Consider the following 16,804-nt stretch of genomic DNA (forward strand, 5'->3'; position numbering starts at 1 on the left):
CAAATAGAGTCGCCTAATATTTTTTAAAAAGTAGAAATACAAAGAGAGAAATGAAAATACATAATACAAAGAAGGAAAGAGAGAGAGGGGGCCGACAGAGGAGAAAGGGAGAGAGAGGTGAGTTTTTGTTTAACATGCCAAATAGTAGCTATAAATCGTAAATACTAAAACTATAGTTATAAATCTATAATTATGCTTAATGATAGTCATTTTTGAGATTTTCTCAGTTTTATTTAAATCATATGTAAAATAGTGAAATCAGTTGTTCCCTCAACAGTGTCTTCACTTTTTGAGAAAGTTCTTTTTTTTAAAAAAAGTAAATCATAATGTCATTGTCATTCTTTTTAGGAAAAATGCATAAGTACTCCCAACCTATGTCCGAAATCTCAGAAATACACTTATACTATACTAAGGTCCTATTACCCCTGAACTTATTTTATAAATAATTTTCTACCCCTTTTTGCCAATCAGATAGCTTGAAAAAATTGTCAACACGCACTGAACCCAAAAGATTGTGCCACGTAGGCCGAAAAAGGGTAGAAAATTATTTATAAAATAAGTCCGGGAAGATAATAGGACCTTAGTATAGTATAAGTGTGTCTCTGAAATTTCAGGCATAGGTTGGGGGTACTTATGCATTTTCCCTTTTTTAATTCTAATTAACTAATCGTACTTTAGTATTCTCTTTTATTGCTATTATTAGTAAATGACAATTGGTGAATACTATTTCTATTTATATAAATGCCATTATCATGCTATTTTACAACATTTTTATCTCCCAAATTGAAAAATGGAAGACGATAATGATAGCACATGATGTAAAAACATACTAATTCTTTTGTCTTTATTAATAATAGATGGCAAGAGAATTGTTGGAAATTTTGTTCTTCTTTATAAAGTCGTGAAAAAGCTAAGTACACAAAACGAAAGTTATTCTTCCGTAAACAAACATCTGACTGGAAAAATATGATTGACAAGAATTCATATAGTCAACATTTTATTTTTTTTTATATTTAGAAAAACATAATTATTGTTGTTCTGATGTCTGTTTGGGAGAGGAAAAGTTTTACACCAAATTTATTTCAAAATTTGCAGGACTTAAAATTTGTGATTTAAAACAAATTATAGATATTTGTGTAACTATAATCATTTCATTAAAAAGGTAAAAGAATAATTTTAAAGTTTTATTTTGAATTTCGGAAAATGACATTCCATTTTAGGACAGACTAAAAAGAAAAAGTTGTCATATAAATTGAGACAGATGGACCACAATATATACCAGTAGTATGTAATACTTAGCAAGTATCAACAGAACCATAATGATAAAACACCTAACCAAATGTTTTACTTGTAAGATGTTCACTATAAAGTAGTTGACAAAGGTATCATATTGAGAAAGACTAAATACAACAATGGTGATTATTTCAAAAAACTTAATTGACTCGAGTGTTAAGAGGTTTCTTATAAGACTGCAGCAGCAATGACGAACAGACCACGCTAATGGAAGAAGCAGCCATGCAAGCACCAGCAAGCCATGGGGGTAAACGGATTCCAGTGAAGGGGAACAAGACGCCAGCAGCAACTGGCATGCCAAGTACATTATATCCGAGTGCCCAAACGTAATTGAGCCTGATACGTGACATTGTCTTTCTAGAGAGATCTATTGCCGTGACAACATCTTCAAGGTTGCTCTTGATGAGAACAATATCAGCAGCTTCTATAGCTACATCAGTGCCTGCGCCAATTGCCATCCCAACATCAGCTGCAACGAGTGCTGGGGAATCGTTTATCCCGTCTCCTACCATTGCAACAGGAGTGCCTTTCAACTGCATCAAAGTGGTAGAAATTAGAAGCTAAGTTGAGCATAGCTTGCACTACATCAATTGCTAATCATGAATCTTGACAAAAATATGCATATTATTAAGGAAGAGGAGAGAAAAGCTTGCCTGCAATTCTTTAATCTTATCAGCTTTTCCCAGCGGATCTGTTTCAGCAAACACTGTTTGAATTCCCACTTCACTTGCTATTGCTCTTGCTGTCGCCCAGTTATCACCAGTCACCATGACACTTGTGATGTCCATTGAGTGGAGAAAAGAAACAACACGTGCAGCGTCTGGCTTTACAGGATCAGTCACAGCAAAAGCCCCAGCTATTTTCTCATCCACAGCAACCAAGACACAAGTCCGAGCAAGATGTTCATGCTCTGAAATGTAGTTATCAACTTCACTGCTTACTAGGACATTGAAAGCATGCATAAGCCTCCTGTTTCCGACTAGGATTTTCCGTTCTCCAACTTTTCCGCTCACACCAGCTCCAGTGTGCACTTCAAAGTTCTCTATCTCAGGGTGATATTCATTTGCAGCACCATGCTTCAGGCGTAACTTTTTGGCATGGTCCACAACTGCTTTTGCAATAGGATGCTCACTATTTGCCTGAAAATCAAATTCTGGACAAATGAATCCAACACAGATATGCCCAAGATAATTGATACTTCACTAACATTTTTTAAAAATAACTTCTCCACTGATGATAACACAATGAAAATACCTCATTTTATTTGAGTTCATATTTGAATAGCCTAATTTTATAATGGAAAATCAAAAATATATAAAAGGAGTAAAAACTCGTCTTTATTGAAAAATCGAAGAAAAACCCTTTCGTTAGAAGTAAGAAAGAACCTTTCTAGAAAAAAAGAACGAGCACTAGAATCTATACATTGATTCACAATTTTTTTGAACCGTATGCATTAAAAGGCGCATGTATGGGCTTAGTGATTACTAACTGAACATGATTGCAGGTCATCCACTTTCATTATTGAGAAGTCCAAAAATTTTCACTTCAATGGAATTAATGTTAGCTGTGGTAACTGATGTAACCACATAGCTGTGGTAACTGATGTAACTACATAGCTGCGGTAACTGATGTAACTACATTCACAACAATTAACACTCTCTTGTAGAACAATATAATATGTTCCAAGTCAAATTAGCCTGCACTATCAAGGTTACACTTCATAAAAAAAAAGGGAACTAAAAGTGGGAAGCGATGCATTATCATTTTACAAATACGAGTTGAGAAGAAATGAGGTGTGCCCCAAAGTTATCATCTCATGTGCCAAAGGGCCACAATATTCAGTTCAAATAATTTACTATTACGATAGTACTGAACCTTCAATTAATGGAGAGGGCTAGGAGTGTCAAATTGGCAGGTTGGGTTGAAATTGGAGATATTAAAATGGGTTGAAATAGAAATTGGGTTGGGTCCTAACCCGCCCAAGTTTACTTTGGGCTCAAATGGGCTTAAAGACAGGTTGGGTCTTGACCCACCTAATTTGACTCGCTTAATCTCAATAATTTTAATATATTGTTATTTAAGTTTTATAACTACAATTTAAATTTCAACTCAAGAAAATTTAAAAAAAGAAGTTAAAATAGATAGCTAAATCCTAAAAGATATACAACAGATAGTAATTCAAACCTTCAATATAGGAACATATAATACATCAATGCAAATAAAGATTTTTAAAATGAGTTGAAATTGGAGACTAAATTGGGCTCAATTGAAGATTCTCTTAAAATTGGTTAAGCTTGAATAGGTTGAGATAAACCCAATTCAAATTATCTTGAGCCCAACCCTTAAAATTTTGGAGGGCTATAGGATAGGAGGTAGAGTAATTCAGAAACTTTATGGTGATAATTGAAGGTCAGTCATGTTGAGCTATGAGCTAGGAGTCCTTAGCTATGCCACATATGGAGTTTTGATGATTAACAAACATAACAAACATGAAGCAAGAACTGGATGTTAATCATGTCTCAAATAATGACGGATATTGTTTATGACAAAGAACTGCTGAAGAACCAATTCCTTAACATGTCTATTGTGTTTATGGCAAAGAACTACCGAAGAACCAATTCCTTAACATGTCTATTGCAAGATCTGACTACAGAAGTACACTACAAGAAGCGAAGGAACTAGGTCCTTCACGGGATACTACTGAAAACACAGATCAGGCACAAAGCAAATTCCAAGTGCATGAAGAATTTCCTTGAGGAATTGGGATTAAAGCTAATAACATCGATCAAGGAACAAGAAATCAAAATGAAAATACTACAATAATTGCACACATGGAAAGTGTTAGAACATGAATGGGTTTATACAATCCTATTAGAATAAGAATAGGTTTATACAATCCTATTTAGAATAGAAATAGGAATAGTAAATAGTATCCTATTTGGTAAAGGATTGTATTCTAGTGTCTATAAATAGGGTCTCAATGTAATAATGTAGACACAACAACGATTCAATAATATTATTTTTCTATATTTCTCACATGGTATCAGAGCCTCTACGATCTTGGTAGAAAATCAAAGAGCTTCCGTTGCCGGCGGATGGCTATTACTCATATATGCTTCCCGTTTGACCAATGAATATGTTAACAAAAGTAGGATCAATGATATATGAACATATTCAAGGGAAGAAAACCCAGTCAGACAGGTCACCGTGCGTCAATTTCCGGTGACTTTCTAGGGCTGTTTTTTGTCAACCCCATATAATTTCTTTTTTTCAATAGGATCGTGCCATCATTCCGACCCTACCCATATTATTTCTCTTTTTCAATAGGGTCGTGCCATCAATCCGACCTTTCTTATATAATTTATATTTTCTAGTTGGGTCGTGCCATCATTCCAACCCTACCCATATAATTTTATTTCTTAGATTGTGACCACTTTCAACCATCAAATCTAATACTCCGGTGTATGAGCATGTTCGACCAATTTTTTGGTGACTTGTTTAATATCGACTCATCTATTGATTCCAACATGATCCATATACTTTATACTAGTTTTTGAGCACTTTGTTGCTCTAGGGGAGTTTAGTAGCCTTGTATGTCGATTATGTGAGTCACTCTATGGTCTGAAACAGTCTTTGCAAGTTTGGTTTGGGAAGTTCAACACTATCACTCTGTGTTTTATCAACATTATGCATCAAATTCAGTATTTCATGAGAAGAACAACCACATTGAGATTGACTGTCAATTTTGTGAAGTCGACTGATCAACTTGCAGATATCTCACCAAGCCCTTCATCTGTCCTCGTATTAATTACATTTGTAACAAGCTAGGTACATGAATTGTATGCACTAGCTTGAGGGGGAGTGTTAGAACATGAATGGGTTTATACAATCCTATTAAAATAAGAATATGTTTATACAATCCTATTTAGAATAGAAATAGGAATACAAATAGAAATAGGAATAGTAAATAGTATCCTACTTGGTAAAGGATTGTATTCTAGTGTCTATAAATAGGGTCTCAATGTAATAATGTAGACACAACAACGATTCAATAATATTCTTTTTCTATATTTCTCATAGAAAGAACTTTGGAAATAGGAGAAACACAAAGGAGGCTGACGCGCTAATGAAAACCAAGTTAAACATGGATTAGGTTCTTGGATTCTTTCACTTATTGATAGCATCGACATTGGCATACCTCCATTAACATTTGTGGGCTTCAATGGAAAATCAAGAAAATGTTTATTACGGAAGAAGTGTTCAAATGCAAGCCCAAAGGAAGAAGATTGGGGCCACATGAAGCACAAAAGTTGAACCAGCCCAAAACGCTGAATGTTTAAAGCCAAAGTTTCCTAGTTATTATTTCCATAAAAGTAGGATTTGAATTACATTCTATTTAGGATAGTTTTCTCTATATATAGGGGTGGCTTTTGTTGTTTTTTATAAGACATGATTATGATTATTTGAGAGGCTTCTCTTCTTTACACATTTATGTGTGTTGGCAAACTTGGCAGTGAGAAACAAAGTACTTGACATCAAAACGCATGCCTTGCCAATAAAAATTTGAGGAAAGCCGATGAAAACTGGCTATACAAGCATGTCCCCCTGTAGTGGAAGCATGGAATTCCTGTAACAACAACTTACGAAGAGTCGGATCAGTGGGAATGACAAGACGATTGCAAAAAGGCAGCAAGCCACCTTGGAAAGACTAATCCAACAAGGAGGCAGGATCATCCTGAAATTGTTGGTGAAGAGCAACTAAGGAGGCATCATGTTTGTTAAGTTCCCGTAGTTTTGACACCAAGTCAAATTCAGTCACTTACATTGTAAGAGAATAAAGAGCAGGCACACGGGAAAGGGCATCAGCAACAGAGTTCAATTTTCCCGGTTTATACGAGATCTCAAAGTCATAACCAGTCAACTTGGTTAACCACTTTTGTTGTTCAGGCATTTGGATTACCTGAGTAGTCAAAGACTTGAGAGGTTGTTGATCTGTGAGAATAAGAAATTTTCTGCCCAATAAATATTGACGCCACTTCTGAATAGCCTCTGTAATGGAAAACATCTCCCAGTGATAAGTAGAAGCGACATGCATTCGAGAAGAAAGCTTCTGGCTGAAGAAGGCAACGGGATGCCCTTCCTGAGAAAGAATTGCTCCAATGCCATCTCCAGATGCATCTATTTCAACCGTGAATATCTTGTGAAGGTCAGGGAGGCGAAGAACAGGGACAGTACTAAGAGCCTCTTTGAGTTTAACAAAGGCAAAAGGCAGCAACCTCAAGATCAGTCCAACGAAAGGCTTCCTTTTTTAATAAATCAGTGAGCGGCGAAGCAATATGGGCATATGATTTGACAAAACGACAATAATAGCCAGTAAGTCCCAGAAAAGCCCACACATCCTTCACTGTCAGAGGTGTGGGCCAAGACACAATAGCATGTATCTTATCAGGATCCACTTGAAGTCCGATGGAAGAAATAATATGGCCAAGATACTCAATAGAAGTCCGACCAAATTGGCACTTGGAACGTTTAACCACCAATGAGTGTTCACGTAAGGCCTCAAAAACTTTTTGTAAATGGTCCAGGTGGTCGGGCCACGATTGGCTATAGACCAAGATAACATCAAAGAAGACCAAAACAAATTGGCGAAGAAATGATTTAAAAACTGAATTCATGGTCGCCTGAAAGGTTGAAGGTGCATTGGAAAGACCAAAAGACATCACGGCAAACTCATAGTGCCCTTCATGAGTTTGGAATGTTGTTTTCTCGATATCCGGTGGATGAACTCGAATTTGGTAGTAACCAGCGAGCAAATCTAACTTAGAAAAGAAGCAGGCCTCGTGGAGTTCATCAAAGAGCTCATCAATGGTAGGGATGGGAAAACGGTATTTGACTGTTATAAGGTTGAGAGCACGATAATCGACACAAAATCGCCAAGTTGCTATTGCGGGTGACACACCGCTATAGCAGTGGATTTAATTCCCTCTACAACGCCGTCACCGCGATAGCGGGTTAGTCGTTGTAAATGCAAAAAAATAAAACCAAAACCGCCTAAAATTGTCCAAGAACGTTTTGGGGAAGAGCATGGGCGAGTTAGGCTGATTTTCAACTATTTCTCATCAGGAACCTTCGTAAAGGTAAGTAATATGTTTTTCGATGCAATACTTTGATTTCTAGGTCTTAGAGGCGCTATTTATAGCCCTAGGGAAGGGTTTGGGTTCATCCAAAGGTGGGGAAAATCTGAATTTATGAGTATTTTGAGGTGTAAGACCTTAGGTTGTTTATAAACACATATGTTCTTGATTTATTTACCGTAATTCACTAATGTAACCATAGAATTGTTAATTTTAGGTGAATTAATGGTGGAAAAATCATGAGATTGGCCTGAGGTTTGGGATTAAGTTATAATCCAGAAATGTTTAGGCCAATGTGATTTATTTTGTACTTGTGTTATTATTTTAGATTAAGAACAAGCTTAAGTTTCACAAAAGGAGTCAAAAGTTCATGATCAGAATTTTTCAACTAAAGATGGATTTTCAAAAACAAACTTGACTATCAAGGTACCATTACAAGTAATAAAGCAAGGTTAGTAGTACTGGAGTATAATCAAGAAGAAGACATAGATTATGTCCTAATAGCAAGGATGCAGGCTATCACCATCTCTTGTACTTCGATTATCACACTATTTTGTTGTAGCTATTGTTTTTTTTTCTAAAAGCTTTGTACTGCTTTTTTCTAGTATCTGCTTTGATCTGTGCTTCTCTAAGTCGTGGGTCTACGAAAAACAACGTCTTTGCCTCACGAGGTAGAGGTTAAGATCTTAAAACACTCTATCCTCCGGCGTCTCATGTGAATACACTGGGTATGTTGTTGTATCACCAAAATCTTAACTATCATGATTTTTATACATTTGATTGTGTTTGTTTGGTGAATCTGCCTCCTTCTCAATGGAATAAACTTTCTGTTCAGTGTACTAAATGTGCTTTATGGGTTATGGTACTTCGCAAAAAGGTTTTAATTTCTATGATCCAAGTTATAACAAATTTTGTATTTCTAGAAATGTTGTTTTCTTTGAGAATCATTATTTCTTTCCTACTTATGTTGAGTCAGCTTTTGTTTCTCCTCTTCTTCCTACTGTTTAGGATTTGTCATCTTCTTTTAAGTGGCTCAAACCTGGATTCTTGTATGAATGATGGTGGCCAACTTTATCTCACCTCAATACAAATCCATCACCAGAGACTGTTCCATAGTGAGAATTTGAGATTTCTTCATGGTCTGGTTCTCTTGAGCCTCCTCAACAATCTACTAGAGTATATCGTACTCCCAACTGGTATGGTTGTTCTTCTACTCTATCCAACATCTCTATTCCAACAGGTTACAAGCCTCCAAGCTTGAATGTTGGCAGAAAGCAATGAAGGAAGAACTTTTCCCCCTTAAAGTAAGCACATGGGACATTGTTCCTTGTCCTTCAAATGTCCGTCCAATTTATGTAAATGGATTTATTCAATTAAACTTCATTCTAATGGAACTCTTGATTGGTAGAAGCTCTATTGATGGTCCTTGGCAACAAACATGAGTATGGTGTGGACTATGAGAAGACGTTGGGACGGGAGCAAAAATTACTACGGTGTGAACTATTATTGTCATTATTGCGTCACAAAATTGGCTTTTTCATCAAATGGATGTCAAAAATGCTTTTATTCATGACAATCTCAAAGAAGATATTTGTATGAAACCCCCTCTTGGTTTGTTCACATCAGTTACATCAAATGTATGCAAGTTGAAGCAGTCTTGGTATAGATTATAACAAGCTCGTAGAGCTAGGTTTGACAAGTTTCAGTCTACTTTGCTTCAATTCTCTTTTGAACCGAGCAAATATGACTCATCTTTGCTTTTCCGAAAAACCTCTACAGGTTGTGTTCTTCTTTTGGTATATGTAGATGATATTATTATCACATGAATTGATGTTCACTAATCACTAGCTTCCAATAGCAATTTAAGGATTCTTTTCAAAGATCTTGGTAGTCTTACATATTTTTTTGGGGTTGGAAGTTCATTATGATTCTTTAGGTGTATTTACCAACACAAATATACTTTGGATTTGATTGTTTTGGCTGGTCTTCAAGAATCTTCCATTGGTGAATTGAATGTAAAGTATTGTCGAGCAATAGGAAACCTTCGTCATGATCCAACTTCGTACAACAATTAGTTGGGAGCTAAAGTTATCTTACTATTACTGGACCTAAAATATCTTTTGTTGTTCAACAAATGTGTCAATTTATGATGGCTCCCCACCATCTACATTTGGTGGTTGTCCGTCGCATCATTCGATATCTCTTGGGAACATCTACTCATGGATTATCTTAGTGGTTTTCCGATTCAACTTAATGCATATAGTGATTTTGATTGCTATGGATGTTCTGATACTTATAGCTCTATCACATATTGGTGCATGTTTCTTTGAGATTCTTAGATATCTCGAAAGAGCAAGAAGCAAGTTCGTGTTTCAAAATCTTCAACAGATTCTGAATATCGAACAATGTCTACTGCTTGCTCTAAAGATTGTTTGGCTTCGTGGTTTACTTGCAGAAATTTGATTTCCTCAATCTAATCCAACTCCTACCAATCTGGTTTATCATGAAAGGACCAAACACATTAAAGTGGACTGTCATTCTATTAGAGAAATTGTATAAGAGAGTCATTGCTCTTCCAAGTTCAAGTCCCACACCATGCAAAGCGAAGCCTGGTATTTAAGTGGAGAAGGGTAGAGGGGCGGGCCCATTATCCACTGAGTTTAGAGGGCTATGATTGGTCCAAAGGGCGGGTCATAGACGGATATCTCGGTTATCAAAAAAAATGTATACAATGATCTTCAAATAGCTAATGTGTTCACAAAATCTATGGCACGGAAATGCCATCAGTTTCTAGTAGGCAAATTGATGTTTTTTTGATCCACCAACATCAATTTGAGGGGGATGTTAGCATGTTGGACAAATTCTAATAGTTGTACATTTCTATGTAATAACTCTAGATATTTGTGTAATTATGATGTCAATTGCTATATAGGAGATATTAGGGATTAATGTAGCATAAGTTTAGAGTATTACAACTAGGAATTTGGGGATGTAAATAGCAGATTTTTAGGCATGTAAATCAGAATTCTTTCTACTTGATGGAAGAAATCTCAATTTGAGAGCACTCATTCAACAAACTTGACACATTTAACCATCTCTACTTAAATACAAGCTTTAGTCATCAAAGGGGTTTGAATCTGTGATGTGCGCCTAACCTACACAATGCACTGCTCTCTTACCACTAGACCAAAGGTTGGGGACATCTACACATAGCAAAGTCACCGGATAATAGGGTAGGCATCACATCTAAGAATGTATAAAAGAAAAGAATTATGAAACACAAGGGAAAGAAGCCTACCTCGGCAGAGATAGTTACATCACAGAAGTCCTTCATGGAGATGTTAGAAAATAGCACAGCACTGACAACAGAGGGTTTCCCAACTGTCAGTGTTCCTGTCTTATCAAACACAACCAGTTTCACCTGTGCAAGAACAAGATGCGTGTACATAAACACCCACAAAGGAAAACAGAAAAATGCAATTTCTTTTCTATTCATGAATTAAAATTAGTCTGCAAGCACAAACTCCCAGTTAACTATCTATTATTATCCTTAGTTGTAAACAAGAACTTCTAGAACCAAGGTTTGATCTCATTTCTGGCTCTGAGTTTGATTTTTCAAGGCAATGAACTGACAACTCCCACGTCCTTGACCCCTCAATTCCCTCTCAGCTCAAAAGAGAAAAAAAAAAGATGAGTGGACAACTTTCTTGTGTGAAATTGAAATAATCTCACCTATATGCTACTTATAAGGCTGGAGAGGTGAACAAACCTTATGTGCTTTTTCAAGAGCATTTCCACCTTTAATAAGCACACCTTGAGAAGCGCCCTTTCCGGTGGCAACCATAATTGCTGTAGGAGTAGCTAACCCTAGCGCACAGGGGCAAGCGACCACCAACACCGATATACCAAACTGTAATGCAAGCTCAAACACATTCATTCCTTTTGGTATCCAACTTGAAGGATATACACCTAGTTCTCCAGGGATAAACCATCCCAGCCATGTCACAATTGCAGTTAAAACAACCTGAAATATAATCAATTTGGGTTGTTTTAGCTCTCCAGCAGATAACTGGCAACATCTGAGAACAAGATCAACTCAAGCCATTTCAGATATTAAAAGCTATATTGACATACTTACCGTACGAACGGTGCTGTACATACACATTAGAAACTATGACAGGCTCCAAATTATTCTTTATCCTAATCATTCAGATTAAGGTCTTAGAATAAACCAGTTTATATTTGGCCATGGTCTTTGCTATAGATTTCAGTGTTTGCATCCACCAGTATTTAAATAATGGTCCATTGTTAGTCACTAAAGACTTCTAAAATGAATATACTGAAGATATAAATTGCAACATATATCTTGATCACACATCGAGGGAGTACCTCTTTTGCTTAAACAAGCATATGCCAATTAAGATTCTGTCTGGTAAAAAATTAGCCATCATGCAGATCTGAATAGTTTTGTATGAACTGCTTGGATTTCATTTCATTCATAAAAACAAAATAAGCTTACAGGATTTGTACTGGTTTCTACTAACATTGATAGTACTCACCGTGGGTACAAAAAATCTTGATATCTGATCAGCAAGTTTCTGAACAGGTGCTCTGGCAAGCTGAGCAGCTTCAACTAACTGAACAATTTGTGAGAGGGCAGTCTCCGAACCAATATGAGTGGCCTTGATGAGTACACATCCATTCTCATTTACAGTTCCACCAATGACCTAATAGTTACATGTTTATTATTAAAAAACATGTTAAAAGATATACAATCTGTTGATGATAGCCTGCATTTGAAAACAAGAAGTGTGAAACGCATGGCCAACAAATCTTGAGTACCTTATCACCTGGCATCTTAGAAACAGGCCTAGCTTCTCCTGTGATCATACTCTCATTCACATAACTGTGACCATTAATAACGACACCATCTACAGGAACCTTTGCCCCTGGAACAATCTTAAGTACATCATTCTTTTGTATTAATTGAGAGCTAATTTCTGTCTCAGAAATAATATTCCCAGCACCGTCCAGTGTCAATAGGTATGCAGTCTCAGGAGCCAGCTCTGTCAACTTTGCCAAAGCATCTGATGTCTTTCCTTTTGCAAGAACCTCTAGGTATTTCCCCAATAATATAAATGATATCAACATGGGACTAGTCTCAAAGAAATCTTGCCCCTCAAAGGAGTTTGAGGTCAATGCTTTTACCATTATATAAACTGAATAGAAATAGGCAGCATTAGTTCCCAATGCAATCAGAACATCCATGTTTGCAGATACCCGTCTCAGTGCATGATATGATCCTGCATAGAACCTAAAGTAGAAGTTTAGAATTAGAAATTATTAGATTTTTCTCATATCTCTACGAAAGACAGTTCGGAATAAAAAAGAAAATCACATTGCACTTAAAATTCCATGAAGGAAAGAGTACCTTCGACCAATAACAAACTGCACAGGTGTACAAAGGATCCATTTTAACAATATTCCAACAGTTAGCATGTTGAAAACCTTATACTCTAACCAATTTCCATAAGGGGGAAGCATTGGAAGTACCATTGAAAAAACAAATATTGGCACTGAAAATAAGCAGCTCCACAAAAACAGGTTCCTGTAAGTGTGGATTTCCTGCTCTTTTTCTATTTCTCTCTGTCTCGGTGGGATAAAAAGACTCGCACGATAAGTACTTGACTCATGCCCAGATTCTTGGATGCACTGCATTAGGGTTCTTGGACCAATTATATCTGGTTCATAACTTATGGTCACTCTATGCTCTTGCTGGTTAATTTCAACAGTGTTTACACCTTCCAAAGCATCGAGACAGCATTGAATAGCAGTAAAATCATCTGGAGAATTGATGCCTTCTAGCTTGAAGTGTACTTTATTTAAATCGCTGCCTGAACTAATTATATCAGCTCCAAATCCAGCATCTTCAACTGCTTCAATAATGCGGCTGGTACTTGTAACATTTGGATCAAAATGAACTTTTGCTTCTTCAAGAGATAAACCAACCACAGCTTTCTTTACTCCATCTATCATCGAAAGGGCACGTTCAACAGACTCAGAACAGCTTGTGCATGCCATCCCTTTGATTCTGATCCGGCAGATAGCAATGTCTTGCTCTGGGAATTCATCAACTAGAAAACCAGTGTCTTCGACAGCCTCTTTTATCTTTTTTGCCTGGTATAGTCATATATTTAGTTAGAAATACAGAAACATAAATAAAGAAGAAAAACAAAGAGCAATCAACCACCATTAAATCAATCTCTGAAGTCATAAACATCAGAATTGATGCAACTGTTCTCAGTTGAGCGCAGGCAGCACTCAACATACGAAAAGATGATAAGAGATCAGGGATAACTTTTATGAAATGTACTTCATACTAAAATATTGCCTTTAATTGTTTCACCTTTAAACCTATTCTGTTCTTTTATGAAATTTGTAAAATTCCTCCTTACAGTGAGACATGCATAAATATGTATTTGTATGCTATAGCTATGTTGCTCACTCTCCAAAAATGTTGCCGTACCTGTATTGGATCCTCCAAAAAAGCACTACTTTTGGAAGCAGTCATAAATCATAATATTGGAAGCGGAAAAAGAAAAGCACAAAGAAAAGAATCAATCTATCACTTAACAATAATAGATTTTGTGAATTTTATAATCAATGGACTGTCGACAACATGAGAAGGCAACAAAGCTATTTGGTCGTCTAGGACTCTAAAGTCCTTGAATATTTGATGATTAAATTCTTGGATTAAAATTAAGAGAGTATCCCATTGTCTTAAATTGGACATACACTGATAAGTTCTGGCACATATTTAACAACGGCCTGGCCTTGAAGTGGAGACACTGTAGCACTCTCTATCCCCTTCAGCTTTCCCAACGCAGATTCTATGGAATTGGAACAAGATGCACAAGTGATGCCATTAACTTTGAAGAGAAGAGTTCTAATCTTTTTATTCCTACTGTCACTTAGTTGAACCACTGTGACAGCTACAGCATCATCTTGCAAAAGCGGTTTCTTCAATTCGTCCTTCCCGTTAGCTTCCATTTCTTTGTCGTGGGAATCAAAATCTTCAACACTGAAAATTCATGATAACAATAGTCAAACCACAGATATTATTTAGTCAAAATTGAGCAATCCCGCAATTTCTCACAGTTAGTTCAGCAGATTAACCATTTATGGAAATGAAACCATTGAAGGCAGCCCTCAAAACACACCATTATGTAGATAATCTCTCCAATATAACCAGTTCAAACATCTACATACTATCAGACACTTCCATAAGACAGATTAATGGAAGAGAATGTCCACGAAACTCACTCACTCTCTCACACACACACACAAGTGGGTAAGACACCAATGGATAAATCGGATTTCAAGCACCACATTCACTATAGCTGAAAACTGATCACTTGCAGGGGTGGAGCCAGGTGGGAGTAAGGGGGTTCATCTTCAATGAAAAATTACACCGTATATTCAAGGTTAAAACTATTGTGTATGTGTATATATAGTAGATGCTTAATCCCCTTGGCTTCTTTTCATATTTTGAACCCCTTGGTGAAAATCATGATCCGCCACTAATCACTTGGGTTTACTTAGTCAGTTCTAATGAATCAAAAAATAGAAGAAACAAGAAAAAAAACATAGTAGACAAACGAAATGTCTTGGAAACACCACAATTCACACATATATATCTAATACCTTCGTAACCTCAGTAAGAAATTACCTCATCAAGAAAAAGAAAAAAGAAGAAGCCAATGACATGATAAATCTTGGAATAAGAAAGTCAATATAATAAAGAATTTAAGAAAAAACCCATTGACCTATTAACAATTTGGTCAAAATTCTATCATCACAAAGCTCCAAAATCCAAAAACAGAGCGACCCATAAGAAACAACGTAGAGAAAGTGAAATACCTTTAACTATTTTCTGGCATAACTTTCAGTATAACATAAGATTGATCAGTTGGGTTTTCCTTTCTTCACTTAAAAAGTAAAAAACGTGCAAAATCTTGGAATAAGAAAGTCAACATAATCAAAAAATTTAAGAGACACCCATTAACCTATTAACAATTTAGCCAAAATTTTGCTATCACAAAGCTCCGAATCCACAAAACAGAGCGACCCATAAGAAAACAACGTACAGAAAGGCAATACCTGCTAAACTTTCAATATAACAGAAGATTGATCAGTTGGGTTTTCTTTACTTCGCTTAAAAGGTCAAAAACATGAAAAATCTTGAAAAAAAAAAAGGGAAAAAATAGAACTTTTTGATGGGGTTTCACTGGCTCAACAGTGAAGAAAATATAGGGTTTTGAGTCGGAGTAAAAATGAGGAAGTTGTATAGACGGTTGCCGGGAAAAGGCGAAGGTGACGGTATGGTTTTATTAGGGAAAGTTGAATTTGAAGTGTGCGTCTCTTTATATAATGGGCTGGAAAAGATGCTTTCCATTTTGGTCCTTTATCTTTTAAATTTTCGAATATAACGAACTGGTCCTCTACTTTCCCACCAAGAAAAAAACTCTCTACTCCTTATTTCACCCCCTCAACAAGTGGTTAATTGCATACATACCCTTCATTTTAAGGTAAAAATTTACTTGCACCCGATATGTACATTCAACTAATGAATGAAAGGTGAGAGTTAAAAGGGTCACAGACACACTTAGAGGTCGTTTGGTAAAAGTGTATTAGCAAAAATAATGTATGCATTAACTTTGTGTATTTCATATATATTTTATTGTGTATTGAAGAGTGTATTACTAATACTATGAATTTCTGGGTACTAGTAATGCAAATGTATTTAATGCATGCATTAGCATGATTAAAGATTCAATTACCCTTTTGTAAATAAATATTTTTATATAATGCATACTAAATCAAACAATGCATAAAAAATAATTTATTCATAACCAATGCAAACATAATTTAATACAAACATTACTAATACACTCTATTAAACATTATTTTATATACTCTACCAAGTGACCCCTTTAGTTTTTACTTTTTTTAATTTCATTTCTGAATGATTAACAGTGTGAGAAATATATCTAGGCTATCACTTTGATAAACATACCGGAATACTAACTAGACATAGGTATACTATATACACACTCACTTAGGTGCATTTGACATTGAATTTTCGTTCACGTGACCCTTTTTTTTTTCATTGACATATTTTTAGTTTTTTTTTTGTATTTTTCCATTTATTTTTAAAACTCTAAACTCTTCCCCTTCTTCCTCATCATGTCTCAACCATTTTTCTCTATTTTTTCCACATATATTGCATATATATACACTATTTTTCCATCCGGTATTCACATTAGAGTCCGACTAAATCCGGATTTACGTCGAAAAGTCCAACAAGTAAAGCGCTT

General features: G+C 35.9%; 1 protein-coding gene across 2 annotated transcripts; it reads right to left on the minus strand.

Moving 5' to 3' along the window:
- Positions 1-1,282: 1,282 nt before the first annotated feature.
- Positions 1,283-15,823, minus strand: LOC125843993 (copper-transporting ATPase HMA4-like). Of its 2 annotated transcripts, XM_049523210.1 has the most exons (10): positions 15,600-15,809; positions 15,348-15,364; positions 14,223-14,508; positions 12,859-13,604; positions 12,270-12,741; positions 11,987-12,154; positions 11,197-11,451; positions 10,726-10,848; positions 1,947-2,432; positions 1,283-1,826 (listed from the first exon to the last, which is right to left on the minus strand). In XM_049523210.1, exons 3-10 carry the CDS (start codon positions 14,475-14,477, stop codon positions 1,434-1,436), a joined length of 2,898 nt encoding a protein of 965 aa, XP_049379167.1. In that variant the 5' UTR covers positions 14,478-14,508; positions 15,348-15,364; positions 15,600-15,809; the 3' UTR covers positions 1,283-1,433. The 2 variants fall into 2 exon arrangements, with proteins under 2 accessions (XP_049379167.1, XP_049379166.1); XM_049523209.1 differs by lacking the exon at positions 15,348-15,364 and having other exon boundaries at positions 15,588-15,823.
- Positions 15,824-16,804: the final 981 nt, after the last annotated feature.

Source organism: Solanum stenotomum, chromosome 11 (genome assembly GCF_019186545.1).
Source record: "Solanum stenotomum isolate F172 chromosome 11, ASM1918654v1, whole genome shotgun sequence".
NCBI lineage: Eukaryota > Viridiplantae > Streptophyta > Magnoliopsida > Solanales > Solanaceae > Solanum > Solanum stenotomum.

Bases quoted from the DNA above. Each gene is read 5' to 3' on its own strand.
- LOC125843993 (XM_049523209.1), bottom strand. From the start codon at position 14,477: ATGGAAGCTAACGGGAAGGACGAATTGAAGAAACCGCTTTTGCAAGAT. The intron at 10,849-11,196 runs GTTTGTTCACCT...GTTCTTGCACAG, and splicing joins CTCTTGAAAAAGCACATAAG to GTGAAACTGGTTGTGTTTGA. The intron at 2,433-10,725 runs GTAGGCTTCTTT...TTTGATTTTCAG, and splicing joins ATGTAACTATCTCTGCCGAG to GCAAATAGTGAGCATCCTAT.